Source organism: Miniopterus schreibersii (assembly GCF_964146895.1).
Source record: "Miniopterus schreibersii genome assembly, chromosome: 16".
In the NCBI taxonomy this organism is placed as follows: Eukaryota; Metazoa; Chordata; class Mammalia; order Chiroptera; family Miniopteridae; genus Miniopterus; species Miniopterus schreibersii.
Window position 1 is genome coordinate 43,154,179 of NC_138116.1, and position 15,872 is coordinate 43,170,050.

Consider the following 15,872-nt stretch of genomic DNA (forward strand, 5'->3'; position numbering starts at 1 on the left):
ATTACAAAACAACAACAAACAAAACAAAACAAAACATAAAATAACTAGTGGAGACAAGATGTGGAAAAACCGAAACCCTGGTGCACTGCTGGTGGGAATGCAAAACGGTGCAGCCACCATGGAGAACAGTAGTTTCTCCAAAACATTAAAAGTAGAACTACCAGCCCCAGCTAGGTGGCTCAGCTGGTCAGAGCATCGTCCTGTATACCAAAAAGGTTTCGGGTGCAATTCCCAGTCAGGGCACATACCTAGGTTGCTGGGTCGATCCCTGGTCAAGGCGTGTAGGGGAGGCAACCAACTGATTTCTCTCTCTCTCCTCCTCTCTCTACAAATCAATAAACATATCCTTAGGCAACCAATTGATTTCTCCCTCTCTCTCTCTTCTTCTCTCTCCAAAAATAAACAAACATATCCTTGAGAGAGGATTAAAAAAATAGCACTACCATATGACCCAGGAATCCAACTTCTGGGTATATATTCAAAAAAACTGAAAATAAGACCTTGAAGAGACACCTGCATGGCCAGGTTCATTGTAGCATTACTCACCAGAGCCAAGAGGTGAAAACAACCTGAATGTCCATCAACAGATGAATGGATTAAAAAACAGTGGTATTTATCCAGTTTCCTTAAGTAAACAATGTGTATTGTTTAAATTTAAAACAAACTATTTCAATTACGTCCTGCTGCATAACATAGAGCCCCACAAAATGTGGTGGGGTTAAAAACAATTATTTATTTGCTCATAATTCTGCAACTTGAGCAGGGTTTGGCAGTAATAACTCTTCTTGGCTACAGACTCTGACAAGGGTAGTTCAGCTAGGGCCTAGCTCACAGGACCCACTGGGCAGTGGCTGGGAGGGCTTGGGGCCGGACCCCTCTCTTCCTCTGTCTGTAATCTCTTCCTCCAGCGCCTCTCTCCACCCAGGTGGCTTCTCTCTCTCTCGGCAATGATGGTAATATTTACACCACAGAAATTGGCAAACAGTGCAAATCTAGATTCCCGCCCCCTATCAAAGGGTCAGCTGTTAAACATTTACAGAAAACTAGTATTTATAGTTGAATAAAAATAAGTAAAAATGAAGCATGACCAGTTTCAGTTTTATTCAATAAATTTGATTATCATAAAGTAAATAATTGTTTTATTTGGTTTTATATATAAGGTGGTAGAAGATACCTTCAAGGGCAAAGAAGTTAAAAAAAAAAAGCTTAACAAATCCCAAACAACATACATAGCTACTAAGGACACCACAGAATAGAATCTGTTAATAAGAGCATCAACCTTAGCTCAGGAAAGCGGAGGGATGAATGCCACTGATAACATCAAAAGCCCCATCTTGGAAAATGCCAAGAAGCTTTGGTCTAAAATCTTCAGGAGACAGCACAGGGGATAGGCTGCATCCAGTGAACTCTTCGGAATTTATAAACTGCAAACATTCTCTCTTTGAGGATATTAAAAAAACAATTCTTTGAGAAAAACAGCTAGTTCAATGTTCATTCCTAGTAAAAATTACCATCTTCATTTACTGAAAATTTCAAAAGTGTTATGGGAAACAAAAAAGTTACCAAAATTGTATGAAGTGTATACTGTCTCTCTTGGGTCTTTATTAGGCATCACAAGTGTAAATTTTTTTAAAAAAATGTGTCTTTATTGATTTCAGAGAGAGGAAGGGAGAGGGAGAGAGACAGAAACATCAGTGATGAGAGAGTCATTGATCGGCTGCCTCCCACACATCCCCTACTGGGGATCGAGCCCACAACCCAGGCATGTGCCCTGACCTGGACTCGAACCACAATCTCCTAGATCCTAGGTCAGTCAGTGTTCAACCGCTGAGCCAAAAGTGTAAATTTTAATGAAAGTTAAACTATTATTATTTTAGGCTTATTAAAAATAAACCAATTAGTTTTTACTCGCTTTTGTTGCTTGTATAGAAGACACTGTTATAATACGCATGACACTGCCCACTGCCCACACGCAATCCTTTTAATACCTGCATTGGAGAAACAGCAGCTGCTGGGGTAGTTCTCACTGGTATTCCACTCAAGGGACTTCTGGGGGTCTTATGGACAGAAATATTCTGTCCAGCTCCACCTGCAAGAGATGGGAACATTTTTATGTTGGTAAATTCAGAACTGCAAATAACAGTTCCTGACTTGTTACTTTTCTGGCAACTACAAAAGTATCCCATGCTGTTTATAAAGTCTTATGTATACTCTTTTCTCCTCTGGACTAGTGCTGAATTGGGGAAAGAGAGGAGAGGAATTAACTAAATGGGGTTGGTCTTAGACACAGGGCACACGAGGAAAGAAAAAACATGTAACGAGGCTCCTACGGCAATAAGGAACAGGAAAATTCTTGCACAAACCACTATTAATTCATTTCCCATCTTCATAGACTGAATGCAGTCACTGAGATTTCACATCTTTCAATATCTGAAGCCTAATCTTAATCTAATTTGGCTGTGAACTATTTTACCAGAGAAAACAACCTAAGATTAGCTATTACTCCGGTCTTCCAGAACCACAAGCCTATTTGGAGTCAAGTGAAGAATATATTGTTATTTCGGACAGATGCACACTCGGCTTTTTCTATTTACTATACTTATGTGTGTAGTCAGCCAGACATTCCAGCAAAGGTGGGAGTGTACTAGGGCCAGGAATGACAGATCAGCACAGGGGATCACAGGTAAGACAAGACCAGGTACAGAAAAGTCTAACTGCACGTTGCAAGATGAGGTGGGCCAGGGGCACCACAGGAGAGCTGAATGCAAGGACTCAGTGCATTTCCCAGGACATGAAGTGCCTGGCTGACCTGCTAATTCTCACCAGACTGCAGAAGGCAAATAAAATAGTAGTGACCTGAATTTAATGGACACAGAGGCAGGAAAAGAAGGTGACAAGGCAGAAATTGCAGGCAAGGAAGAGGTGGGAAGAGGAGACTGCCCATCATCGTCTCACTGGGGCTGCAGCCGGGCTGTAGCACGTCTCTTGTATACAGTGGCTTCCTGTGGAATAATCTAAAAGAACCCTTGTGATTGCATCAATTTGGGGTGAGTGTGGAGTAAAGACAGGCTTGATATTTGGGGCGCTGGTGTGAATTTGAGTTTGCCTATAAAACAAAATGATTAAATACCTGGGCGTCCCAAGTCAAATGACTTGATAAGGGACTTAACGGTGGTCGCAGGCTCCAAAGGTGCTGGGGAGGCTCTGCTGACGTAGACACCATGCCACCGGCCGGAAGCATCAACCTCGGGAGGCTCGGGCTCTTCATGCACAGGTCTGCACAGTAAAGAGCAAATCAATGGAGAGGCGGAGGATGTCCAATGGGGGAAAGACGCGTATGGAAACAGAACCAAGGTGGAGAAAACCCACATATCTGGAAGGAGAATCCCAAATTCAAAACCCTGTTTTCGGTATTAGCTTTGCATCTTTGGGAAATAACGTAGGTGCTGCTTTCAGTTTTTATCACAGACGTTTTCTTGGGAATGGCCAGAAAAGTATTTTGATATTTAGAACATCATTAGTTCTAAAAAAAAGAATGTGAGTCTACTCGGCAAACTGCAAAAAAACCCCACAAACGTTATTCATCATAAATATTTAGCTTACTGTCCATGGACGACAGTCAATTGGCTTGTCAATGTGTGTTCCAAGCCCATCTGGGGTAAAAAGATTGGGAAGATGACATCTCAGGACTCCCTACAACTAGGATTCCAGATATGATATAAGTTCCATCATCCAGAAAGCCGCGGCCAGGCCTGGAGTGGGTCCTGCGCAGGGAGAGGGAGGCAGGGCGCGGGCGTCCGCTCTGCCGGGACGGCAGCAGAGGCAGGGTGCCCCCCACCTGGGCCGGCAGGCTCCCCTGGTCGCCCGGTCCTGCCTTGTGACTCTGGGAAGTTGTTCCTGCAAGCTCAACCTAGAATCTGTTTCTTCAGCCCTCCCAACACCCTGCAAGCCATTTAATACCTTCCTACTTAAACCAACCAGACTATGGTCTGTATGTACAACAGAATCCCGACTCCTACACTGTTTGCCCTCCGAGAGCGAGAATGGCAAGGGTATTCTGCAGTAACGCTGCCGCTCGGCTCCCACCCAAACTTCCCTGGCAGGTTCTGAATGTGGTTTCTAAATCTGAGCACAGACTCACAGAAACCTTTCAAAGACAGCATCTGATTCGGTCGGCTCATGCATGGCTTCCCCATGCCGGGGACGTTAGCCTGTCATTTAATCTCCCTGGGAATGATCTCCCAACATTCTAATTTCTAAATCACGGCTCTCTTTTTTTTTTTTTTTAAATCTTTTTAGTGAATTTACAGAGAGAAGGGAGAGGGAGAGACAGAAACATCAACTGGCTGCCTCCTGCATGCCCCCCTGCTGGGGGTTGAGCCCGAAACCCGGAACAGAACCAGCAGCCTCTTGGAGCATGGACTCGCTCGGCCCGAGCCGCACCGGCCAGCTAAACCGCTGCTCTTTTCATTGTATCAGTTCCCACAGCTGTTGTGTAAGCTGATGACAACTTATGAGGACGGCTCAAAAAGACCTCCTGGCAGGGTGTTTTAATATGGCTGCTGGAAGTTAAAAATATTTATCTATTGATCTTTTAAAAGTTAACCTAGCTACTCATAAGCCTCTGCGATTGAATTTACTCGTCCTTAATTCTCTAAGCTTTCTTCTGCTGATCTGTAAACACGAAGAGAAGAATTTAAAATGAAACAGAACTTAAAACATGTTACACTGCTCTACACTCTTGTCTCCACAGCTCCTTCTGAATGAAAATGAAAATAAAAATCAGTAAACTGATGATGTCTTTTGAAGAAAATAGTAGGCATTTCAGAAACTGGTAGGGGGTGGGTTTAAATTATTTTTTTTATCAAATGGGCTTGATTTTGTATTTTCCCTGTTGTGTTACATAGAATAAAATCAGATGGCGTATATACAGAGAGATAAAATCAGGTTAGGTATGAGCAGAAAAAATATCTCCTATTTCTGTCCCAGCCACTCTTAGGAAGATCAGAGGCAAAGTGGGAGACCCTCCCACTCATCCATTTAAATAACTCACTATCTCACTGTGGTTTTAATTTGCATCTCTCTGATCAGTGATGCTGAGCATCTTTTCATGTCTCCTGGCCATCTCTATGTCCTCTCTGGAGAAGTGCCTATTTAGGTCCTTTGCCCATTTTTAAAAGAGATACCACCTCACACCTGTCAGAATCAACAAACAAACCAAGTGCTGGCGAGGGTGTGGACAAAAGGGGACCTTTCGTGCCCTGTTGTTGGGAATGCAGACGGGTGCAGCCACTATGGAAGACAGTATGGAGGGTCCTCAAAAAATGAAAAATGGAACTTCCTTATGACACAGCGATTCCACCTCTGGGAATATATCCAAAGAAACCCAAACCCTAATTAGAAAGAATATATGCACCCCTATGTTCATAGCAGCGTTTTTTACAATAGCCAAGCTATAGAAGCAACTCAAGTGCTCATCAACAGATGAGTGGATAAAAAAGCTGTGGTGCATGTGTACAATGGACTATTACTCAGCCATAAAAAAGAACAAAATTTTACCCTTTACAACAGCATGGATGGACCTAGAGGGTATTATGCTAAGTAAAGGAAGCCAGCCAAAGACAGACAAATACAACATGATTTTACTTATATGTGGAATCTAAAGAATAGTACAAATGAATAAACAAAACAGAAAGAGGCTCACAGACACAGAGAACAGACTGTTGGTTGCGAGAAGGGAGGAGGGTTGAGGGTTGGGTGAAAAAGGTGAAGGGATTGAGAAGCATAGATTGGCAGTTACAAAATATGGGGATGTAAAGAATAGCATAGGAAATATAGTAAATAATACTGTAATAGGTATGTACAGTGCCAGTTGGGTATTAGAAATAACAGGGGAACACTTTGTAAAGTTTATGACTGTCTAACCACTATGCTGTATACCTGAAATTAATATAATATTGAATATCAAATGTAATTGAAAAAATTAAATAAATAAATATCAAAGGGCCTTGTAGAAACTTAGGGCACCCCTCCTCAAAGGAAGATCATTTTAAAAATTCATTTTCATTTCATTCTCTGGTAAGAATAAAATGGAAATTCTATATCTGCTGAAGTATTCCCTTCAATTATCCAAGTTTCTCTGTGATTCAAAACACTATATGATAAGTTGGAAGACTCGTTCGGACCCCATTAGAAAACTGCAAGGCTACACGAACCAGTTCCCAGTCCTCCTGCCTCCAGACAGCCAAAGACACAGTCAGTCTGCTGGCTGGAACAACAAGAGTCAGTATGAGAAAACTCTGCAAGTTAAGTAGATCAGAAAAGCTGCTAGTCTAAATGCCAAACCATGTTATGTAACAGTGTGTGTGCGTGCGCGCGCGAATGCATGGGTTCACAAAAGAAAGCCTGCACTGAAGAACCATAGAAAACAGTTACTAGTACTTTAATCATAAACAGGCTTGACATTCATTGCATCAGCCTATCCTAGAATTACTTAGGATCAATCAGTAACAACCCCAGCAACAGATGAAGTACAGTTTACCCCTAACCATGGGTTTGAATTGCGCAGGTCCACTGATATGTGGATTTTTTTTTCAATAAATATAGAGAAAAGTAATTACAGAGAAAAACATATTTTCTCCTTATGATCTTCTTAATAACATTTTTCTCTAGCTTACTTTATTGTAAGAATACAGTATGTAATACATATAACTTACAAAATACATGTTAATCGACTGTTTATGTTACTGGTAAGGCTTCCAGTCAATAGCGGGCTATGCATAGTTAAGTTCTGGGGGAGTCAGAGTAACATGCAGGTTCTTGACTGTGGCCCTAACACCAGTGTTGTTCACGGGTTAACTGTATTACATCTCTGCCTTCTATAAAAGATACTAAATGTTTAAGCACACGGCCAGGTGTATTATAGCAAATTCATGAAATAAACGGAAAACTGCAAGTTACCCTATTGGGGAAACATTTGTTCAAGGCTAGCGACTGACTCCTAAGACAGAGGGCAGGTTCTAAGGCCAATCTAAACCACCTGAAATACAGCTTTTGTGTTTTGGAAATACGACCGAATACGCATCTGCCATCGCTGAGTAAGCCTAGCGCGCCGGTGCGCCCCCGGCACGTAGCTTCTCTCCTCGGGCGCATCGCAGAGACAGCCGCCGTGTTCCGGGGCCACGTCTCCAACAGCCGCAGCGAGGTGCCGCCAGCCCCGCCGCATGTGAGAAGACCACGACGGCTGATTTCCACAAAAAACACATGTATGATGTAACTCCACAAGTATCACGTGTCTTAACAGCATTATCTAATTGAATTTCCCACAAAACTCTGATATTTTGGAAGAAATGTTTGACAAAGATCAAGGAGCCTGTAAATGGTGTGTCTGGAATGCAAATCCAGCTCCGCACGGCCATGCCTTTCTCAACTTTTGATAATGCACCGCTGTCCTGTGAGAGGGTTCTAAAAAAAAAATTCTGATGGTACTTCTTGTTTAAATTTATTTAACATAGAGAGCCCTGGCCAGGTAGCTCAGTTGGTTAAAGCATCATCCCGATACACCAAGGTTGCGGGTTTGATCCCAGTCACGCACACAAGAGAATCAGCCAATGATGCTTCAATAGTGGAGCAACAAATTGGTATTTCTCTCTCTCGCTAACATCAATCAATCAATAAAAACAAAAAATAAAGAGGGTGTGCCTTTCTCACTTAAAAAAATGAATGTATTTAACATATATTTAAGAAAAATACTACCAATATTTTTTCATTGCTCTTATTTTTATGCAATAACATACTCGTGGGAAGTGGCAGCTGAGAGTGTAACTCCACTTAGAGCTGAGAGTGTAACTCCACTTAGAGCTGAGAGTTTAACTCCATTCCTGAGAATGACAGCTGTAGGCGAGAGTGTCTGAGGCAGGAACCCAGGGCAGGAGATGTATTTCTCATGAACCATGTCGTCCACTCAGTGACTGCTGGTCTACCTCATATATCTTTCATTATGATTTTTATATATATATTTTATTTTTAAAATGTTATCTATTATCTACTTCTTGCTTTCCTTGCTTGGTTACAGAACAGTCTATAAGTGTTGGTTTCCTACAGCACTTACTTTATCATAAAGGACACCACTTTCTGTTGTTTATTTTGATCCAAAAACACATGAACTCTTATAATTATTTTTATAGTATTCAAAGGTGAACTGTGTTTGGGAAAAGTCACATTACACCACTGCTACCTGGAGATTAATGCTTGTAAGGACGACCAGTCGTGTCAATCACGTCTACAATGGGTTTCTGACAGTGAAGAAGCCTGGCTCCAGGCCTTTCAGTGTGACAGAGACTTACATTCTATGACTCGCCTCCGCCCACCTGGCTTTCAAACTATATGCCTTGCCACCTGACGTTTTTTTTTTTTTTATGCCCTGCCTTTGTGCCTTTGCTCACTCTATGCCCTTATCCAAAGTATAATTTTCTCAAAAGGTTTCTTATTGCTATGCACTAAACAAATCTAAAAGAAGTTTGTAGCTCTAGAGTGAAGACAAATTAATCAGTCTTCTGTCTCTCAGGTGTCAAACGGTGTTTTGAGTTTCACTTTGAATTTCAATGTAAGCACATATGACAATAAAAACAAACAGGCTAAGATGATAATCTGAACACAAGCATCTTAATCTCCAAATTCCAACATAAGAATCAAAGAAATATATCATAGAAATCCTTCATCAGTATTGGAAACTACAGAAAGATATCCAGTTGCCTTAGACTTTGAAGAATTTCTGCTACATAGAGAGTAAGGGGGAAAATAGGGAAAAAAAATACTAATCAGTTCCCTTTAAAGAAAAGGAAGATACGGGAAAATCCTGCTAATGTCCCCTCTACCAGAGGGCCAGGCTGGGAGTGGTACGATGCCCAGACAGCATGTGGAGGCTCTTCCTGCCAAGGATCCGTGACAGTAAGATATGACTGTCCCAGGAGGCCAGGGATGGTTTATCCCAGACACAAAGGACAGTAGCAAAAAGGGGCGGAATAGGAGGAAAGCCACAGTACATGTCCTAAAACAGACAACAGGTCAAACAAAACTAGACCTAGAAAGCTGGCTCCCACCTTCCAGTGTCACCAAACAGGAAACACCGGACACACACGAATTTCCCCCAGCAGCACCTATTCCTCCGTACTCGACCTGAGCTCCTGTGTCTCTGATAGGTAACATGACTTTCCCTAGTATAAGAAGATACATACATAAGAAGATATTTTAAAGGAGTCAGGCACAGTGAGTCTAGGTTGAAGCAGAATCTTCACATACAAGTGAAAAGAGTAACTGAGCTCAAGGGAGAACAGGTGTTTGTGAATTTATGACAGGAAAAAGAATTAGAAACTTAAAGCATTTGCCTTGAGAACACAAACACAATAAAATTCAAGGAAATAATAAAGTGAAAAGACCAGTTTAAAAATGGTATCAGCAATCTACCACTTCTATTAAAATATTTAAAAGTAGAACCAGCTCAAGAGAAAAAGAAATGCAGGCATACTGGAAAAGTGTCTGCGTACAGATGGACTGAACAACAGACCGGCCTTTCAGGCCAGGGCAGCGGGAAAGGGCGATTTGGGTAGCAAACGGTGCTGGTATGCACGTCGGCTGTTATGCGGAAGAAAAAGACCTGTACCTCATGTCAGACTAAGTAAAGAAAGGAAGATTGCGTGTGTGTAAAACAGATGAAGAAAAGGTAATAGCCTATTTGTGCAAGATTAGGGTAGGGGAAAATCTTAAACAAAAACAAAGTACAGTAAGGGAAAATACCGACAGACTGTATTACATAATATACAATTTTCCATGACAAAGATGATAAAGCCAAAAGACCCAAACTATACGGGGATAAACACACATCCTAATAAAATACTGATTTATAAGCTGGTAAGAGAAAAACAATCGGCGTGTTAAACTAGCAGTTCTCAACAGAGGGATTGCAAATTGAAGCACTAATGAGGTTGCATTCTTTGCTTACCCTATTGGCAAAAATCAAGACGAAGACTACCTGCAGCTGCTAAGGCTGTGTATAAAGAGGCACTCTCATCAAGAGTGAAATGGCACGTCTCAGGTAAGTCACCTGGTGCATTAAAATGAAAGGGGTGCATGTTCCCTAATGCAGCAGTCACACTTTCAGGAAGCCATCCTACCAAAAGAAAACACAAGTCCATAAAGCTATATGAATAAGGATTATTATGATGTTACCTGGAAAGAACAAAACTAGAAAATATAACCTAGATGTTTATCAGTATGGCAATATTTGAATATTCTAGGGCACTCCATCCTCTAGCATACCGTGCAGTTATTAAAATGAGTCAAATTCCAATATATTGACCGGGAAGGATGCCCATGCTACATTTGGTAAGTGAAACGCGAACGTGCAGAGTAATTATAGAATATAATCCCATTTTTGTAAAAATATGTTAACCATATATAGGCATATATATGTATATTTACATGAATAAAGGGAGAGGTAAAAAATATATATATATATACTCCGAATACTGATTACCTTACAGGGTGGTGCTAGAGGGCAAGAAAGATTAATATTTTTCTTTATACATCTCCATTTTGTTACCAGTTTACCTAAATATTACTCCATATGAAGAAATCCAATACATTAAAACACCAAATGATCTGTTTTTAAATTTTAAGACAAATCTAGACCAAATTTCATGTGATATATTTTCCAATAATTTGCTTTAAAAATTATACAAAATTAGTATTTTTGCTCCTTGCTTTCTTGTTCTAATAATAAAATCATGAACAAAATGACATTCGTATTTAAAATCAACCTCCCATCTAAACCTGTATTGGAAGTCCAGCTTACTACCGCAAGTCCTAGTTATCTGACATGGCTTTAAACTACTGAAACTATATGCACTAGAAAGTTGAGAATGAAGGACATAAAGGCCCTGCAGAAACGTGGCCAGTGATTGAAAAAAAAAATCAGGCAACAGACTCTTCTAAATAGTAACATTTATTAGGTACTTCATAAACGCTTACATATAAAAATATCCCACAGACCCCAGAGTAAAAACAGAGCAAAACATGGGGTGCAAATACAGCCGGGCAGTTAAAGTTGAGGTTGAACTCTTCCTATCGTTTATATTTGAAAACACTCGGCAAATGAATTTTATCTCATTCTAAGAATCCTCAATCTGAGGTAAAGCTCTCCCAATGTATAAATTTCTATCCAGTAGGCCTCCAATGCGACACCCCCAACATCCTCCTGAGTTAGAGCATCCTGTTCCTATTTTTCCTCGGATCAGACAGTCACTCCTGTCGTGTCCTTTGGATAACAGAGCTGCTAACGACCTGACACATCTGGACCTGACACTATTCCTCACATGTGAACTGCAGTAGCATTCACTGAACTGGTACAGATCTTCACAAATGCATGTCTTTCCAAAAGTTTAAAATCACACTTTGAACTTTATGCTTCTGGATTTAAAAAGTCTTTTAAGTTTCCAGGGTAAGTTTTATTCATGAGGCTTTGGTTGTAGTTGTTTTCAGCTAGATTCCAATTAGCATTGTCACTGCATTAAGGTATCTGGTTTAACTACATCCTTTATTATCAACCAGACATCTATTTATGCGGAGCCCAGCGGAGAATTTTGGAAATCAAACTGAAACTCAGTGGGTGGCTTGTTTCAGATGAGGTAATGAAGCCAGACCCAGCCTGAAGGTGTGGTCAAGCCTTGCTATAAAGAAAGCAGAGCTTCCTTCAGAATGAGATGTCACACAGACGGCCTCCTCTCTTGCCTTAAATAGTGTTAATTCCAAGATTATCAGACACCATATTCAAAGGAAGCATAAAAATAACTCCACAAAGTGAAACACAAGCATGGCTTGCTTGCCTCCATCAGCACCTGAACTTGCTATGCCACTGCTCTCAAACACGCTAGCTGTGCACCAAAATTTTTCATAAGACTTGTACTTTGTTTCTTTTGTGTGTGTGTTTTTCAGAATTTCATTTTATGCTCCATATAAAGACCGCTGAATCTTCTGAGAAAGGGGAAAAAAAGAGTAAGAATTATCTTTGTGCATGAGTTGATTTCAACAATGTAGAAAAAAGGTAAAGAGACTTGATTGCAATGACTGTGTGAAACAGTGGATGCTATAAGGAGACAATCAGGCTCTATAAAGAGGTAATTTCTCCTCTACATTCCCCCTTTCAAACAGCAATGGCTGTAGTTTCCCATCATGGCAAGGGCTGGGTCTGTCTTCCATCAAATGCTCTGCTAGCTGACAGAGACCATGGAGCTGTGAAAATAGAAATGGGAGGGGAAAGGCTGGTAAAGGAGTTTCTTAATGCAACATGATCTTAGTCTATAAATTTAAGTATTGACACTAACACCGTCCCACAGGGTAAAGCTAATATCCACAACAGGACTAACATGCTTGAATTCCTACTGTTCCAATTTTCTTGGAAGTCAAAAGTCTTCAGAGAGGGAAAATGCTAAAGACTTCAAAATGCCATTACAAGGTTTCTTCATTAGCTCTTTACCAACAGACAGTTGTGTTGGTAAGGTAGAGATGTCCAGGATAACAAAACTGGGCTCTCTGAAATTTACAGTGGCTCCTGCTTCCCTCTACTGTCCAATAGTCAAAGCCCAAAAAAGAAAAATATTTCTTTTATTATTACAGTGTAAAAATCCTTAAGGCCTAAGGGAAACTCATGTCCACACATTCCAAAGCAAATCTGGGAAGATGGGAACTGGGGAACAGGGTAACAGACAGAGCTGTTTAGAATTATGGGCTATGTATCTAATGCCATAAATGCAAATTTAGCTATGAAAAAATAAGTAGTACAAGAGTGAAAGACTTAGCTTGTGGGGTACCAGAGGACTAGTTTCTACACTGACCAAATAAAATGCCATAGGCCCCTGGAAATTAAAAGTACTGATGTGAGGTCTGCCCAGAAACTGCTTAGCAGTCTCCGTAAGAACTGGTCCCTTACACCAGAGCCAGAGATGCTGTGTCAAAGCATCTGCAGCAAGAGAGCTGGAAGAGACAACTTAGTGACAAGAATCTGTACTTCCCACTTCCACACATTTCCTTTCCGTGGCAACCACAGAATACAGGGTGGGCAGCTGTGACACATTGCAGCCGTAACAACAACACAAAGGGCGGCACAGGCACACGACTGACATCAGGGCAGAATACACTTGTGCACACAGAGTTAAAAGCCAATTCCAAAGAGTCGGGCAGTGATATGCAGCCATGCTGCTCACATCAGAGGGGACAACACAAGGACCAGTGCTACAAGCTATACACATTTTGAAGCTTAGACAGTCTATTTTAGAAACTGATACGGTTAATTAGGCACAGATGGTTAGTGTTTTTAATGATCTTTTTTGAGATGCTTTCCATGGGTGCTTATTGGTGTCGTATGACAAACACAATAAAAACCGAGTAAGTCATCCTAAAACTAATGGTCTTTTCTGAGAAAACACATGGGTCTTTCCCTGCTGCTGTCTGAGGGGCCTGTGTCATGTACTGCTCATCAACAACACCCTTCTGGAAAAAGACTGTACGTGACCCATCAAGTCATTAAGTCGCACTGCATGTGTGTTCTCTATGTCTGCCAGGCCCCAGGACTCAGTGCTCCAGGAAAAAGGTCAGATGTTTTAATCTCAATGGAAGTTTTCACTTCAGTGTCTTTCCCTTAATGGTTCAAAACTGGAAGAAGCCAGAGTTGAAAAGTTATTTATTATCCTTTCATCTGTTCATTTGTACATAGCCAGCAAAACATATCACTTTCAGGTCCACAAAAACTATACTGGCTTGTTCAAATTTCTGGAAGAGAAAGATGAGGCCCATAGCCCAGCTGAACTATGGAAATGCTACTGCACTGGAAAGAAGGTGCTGCTGGCACTTGAGCTCCCGACTCTCCTGTCAGAGAAAGACCAGCTGACCAACCAGTCTCAGAAAACAGCAGAGCTTGCGGGGCCTTAAAAACGACCTGCTCTGACCTCCGCACTTAAGAGGAAGGAGCTGGGTCTGGGACTCAAGCTTCATTTTCCCATATACCTCAACTTCAGTTATTCTGACTCTAAAGTAAAAATGCCTTTGAAAACATAGCAGGACTGATGATCATAATGAGCTAAGTTTTCAAACTATCTAAAATACTAAGTTATTTAATAGTCCACTTTGTCTTAGTTATTGAGTTCTTGGTAATAAATTTGAACTTCATTTGCCCTCCTACTAGCCTACTGTATTCCTTCAAATGCTGGTACATGCACAATGAGAATTTAAATCAGTTAATCCCATGTTACAATCAAGGTGCTTTTCAGATGCTCTTACCTTCTCTTGGTTGTACTTGGAAGACCTCATCAGAGAATTTTCTGCAAGTTCTTGACTGTGCCTGAACCAAGAATGACTTTTGAGTTCTCATTAGATGACTGTCAAAGTGAAATTGAGTTTCAGTCAAGACCCCATTCAGTCAAGAAGGAAACATTACGTCACTTCAGGACCTCTGAGGGTATGAGTTGGTTTCAAGTCTTGATCATGTGGTAGATTCCGGAAGCGGCTAAGCCATCAGCCAGTAGTAACTTTAAATAGTCAACTCTTTAGAAGGGGCAGTTTGCTAGAGAAGCATGGAATCAGACAAGAAACCAGCCCTGGCAGTTGTCTGAAGTCCTGCCCAATGCAATGATAGGGTAATAAACACACTGAAGCCTACAGGATTTCAGTAATATGCCATGTTCTGGATTGGTGTCAATTCTAAAGTTTGAAGTGTTTTGCAATAAGGGATTAAACAGCTGGATTTGGGAGGTAGGTTTGCAAATCACTGGAAAATCAAAAGAGAAACATACTGTGTTAAAGAAAAGTGACCCTAAGTTTGAAGATGTAGGATATACCATATGGAGCCCTAAATTGACAAGACATGCAGAGATGTCCTGTGATATCAGAGTTCAAGTTGTATAACCAGGTCTGTGTCTTAAGATCTGTTAGAAATGCAGCATCTCAGCACACGCTCCCTCCCGGGAGCCCATGACTTTCCCTTCCCTCTCTACTTCCCCCACAGGCATGCTTCTCTTAAACTCTAAATGACTCCATGAGGAGACTTGCAACCAGGGTAACATGGGCAGCAGCGGCTTGTCCCAGACAAAACCCCTGAACTTGCCCCCAAGATCACCTTTACTCTGACTTCCCAGTGAGCCAAAGCAGCCCTGCCTTGGCTCACTTCTTTTTTTTTTTTTAAGATATTTTACTGACTTTTTTAGAGACAGGGGAGGGGGGGGAAGAGAGAGAGAGAGAGAAACATCGATGTGAGTGAAACATCGACTGGCCACCTCCTGCATGCCCCCTACAGGGGAGCAAGCCCATAACCCTGGCAGCATGTGCTCTGACCAGGAATTGAACTGGCAACCTTTTGGTACACAGACCACCAACCAACCAACTGAACCACACCAGCCAGGGCCTGGCTTACTTCTTTCCTGTAATGTTTCTAGAGAGCCAAAGCAGCCCTGCCTCGTCTCTTTTCTGTTGCTTCTTCTCTCCTAAGTCCTTCCTTACCTCACTGTCCTCAGCTTTATAAACATACTCTCGAAACCACTGGACTCATGTTGTGAAAGCTTTCCTGCACCAAGTCAAGAACCCACACACTACAGGCCGGCCTAAGGCAGACCCGCTCTAGGCTGGGTTCCCTGTTTGGTAACTTTCTCTGGCGACCCAGATGTTTCCTGATGCTGTTTTGTCATCAACATCACGGGTCACGTATGGTGCTATGGCTCGGATCACCTTACTGCCCTTCTTGAGCTACTGATGAAGTGTAAGCCATACAGAATTTACCTGAACACCTGATGACATCACCAGAGATATTTTACTGATTTTAAACTGCA

The 15,872-nt window shown here is 41.5% G+C and overlaps 1 protein-coding gene across 10 annotated transcripts in view; it reads right to left on the reverse strand.

The window, feature by feature from the left end:
* The window catches only part of SPECC1 (sperm antigen with calponin homology and coiled-coil domains 1), a 256,463-nt gene that overhangs the window by 48,654 nt on the left and 191,937 nt on the right, over positions 1-15,872 (reverse strand). For 4 of the 10 annotated variants that reach the window (XM_081115997.1, XM_081115999.1, XM_081116001.1 and 1 more), the window contains 2 exons: positions 3,131-3,276; positions 1,989-2,089 (listed from right to left, as the gene is read on the reverse strand). In XM_081115997.1, the coding sequence (XP_080972123.1) occupies positions 1,989-2,089; positions 3,131-3,276 (247 nt within the window). The other 6 variants (XM_081116005.1, XM_081116006.1, XM_081115998.1 and 3 more) reach the window with 4 other exon arrangements.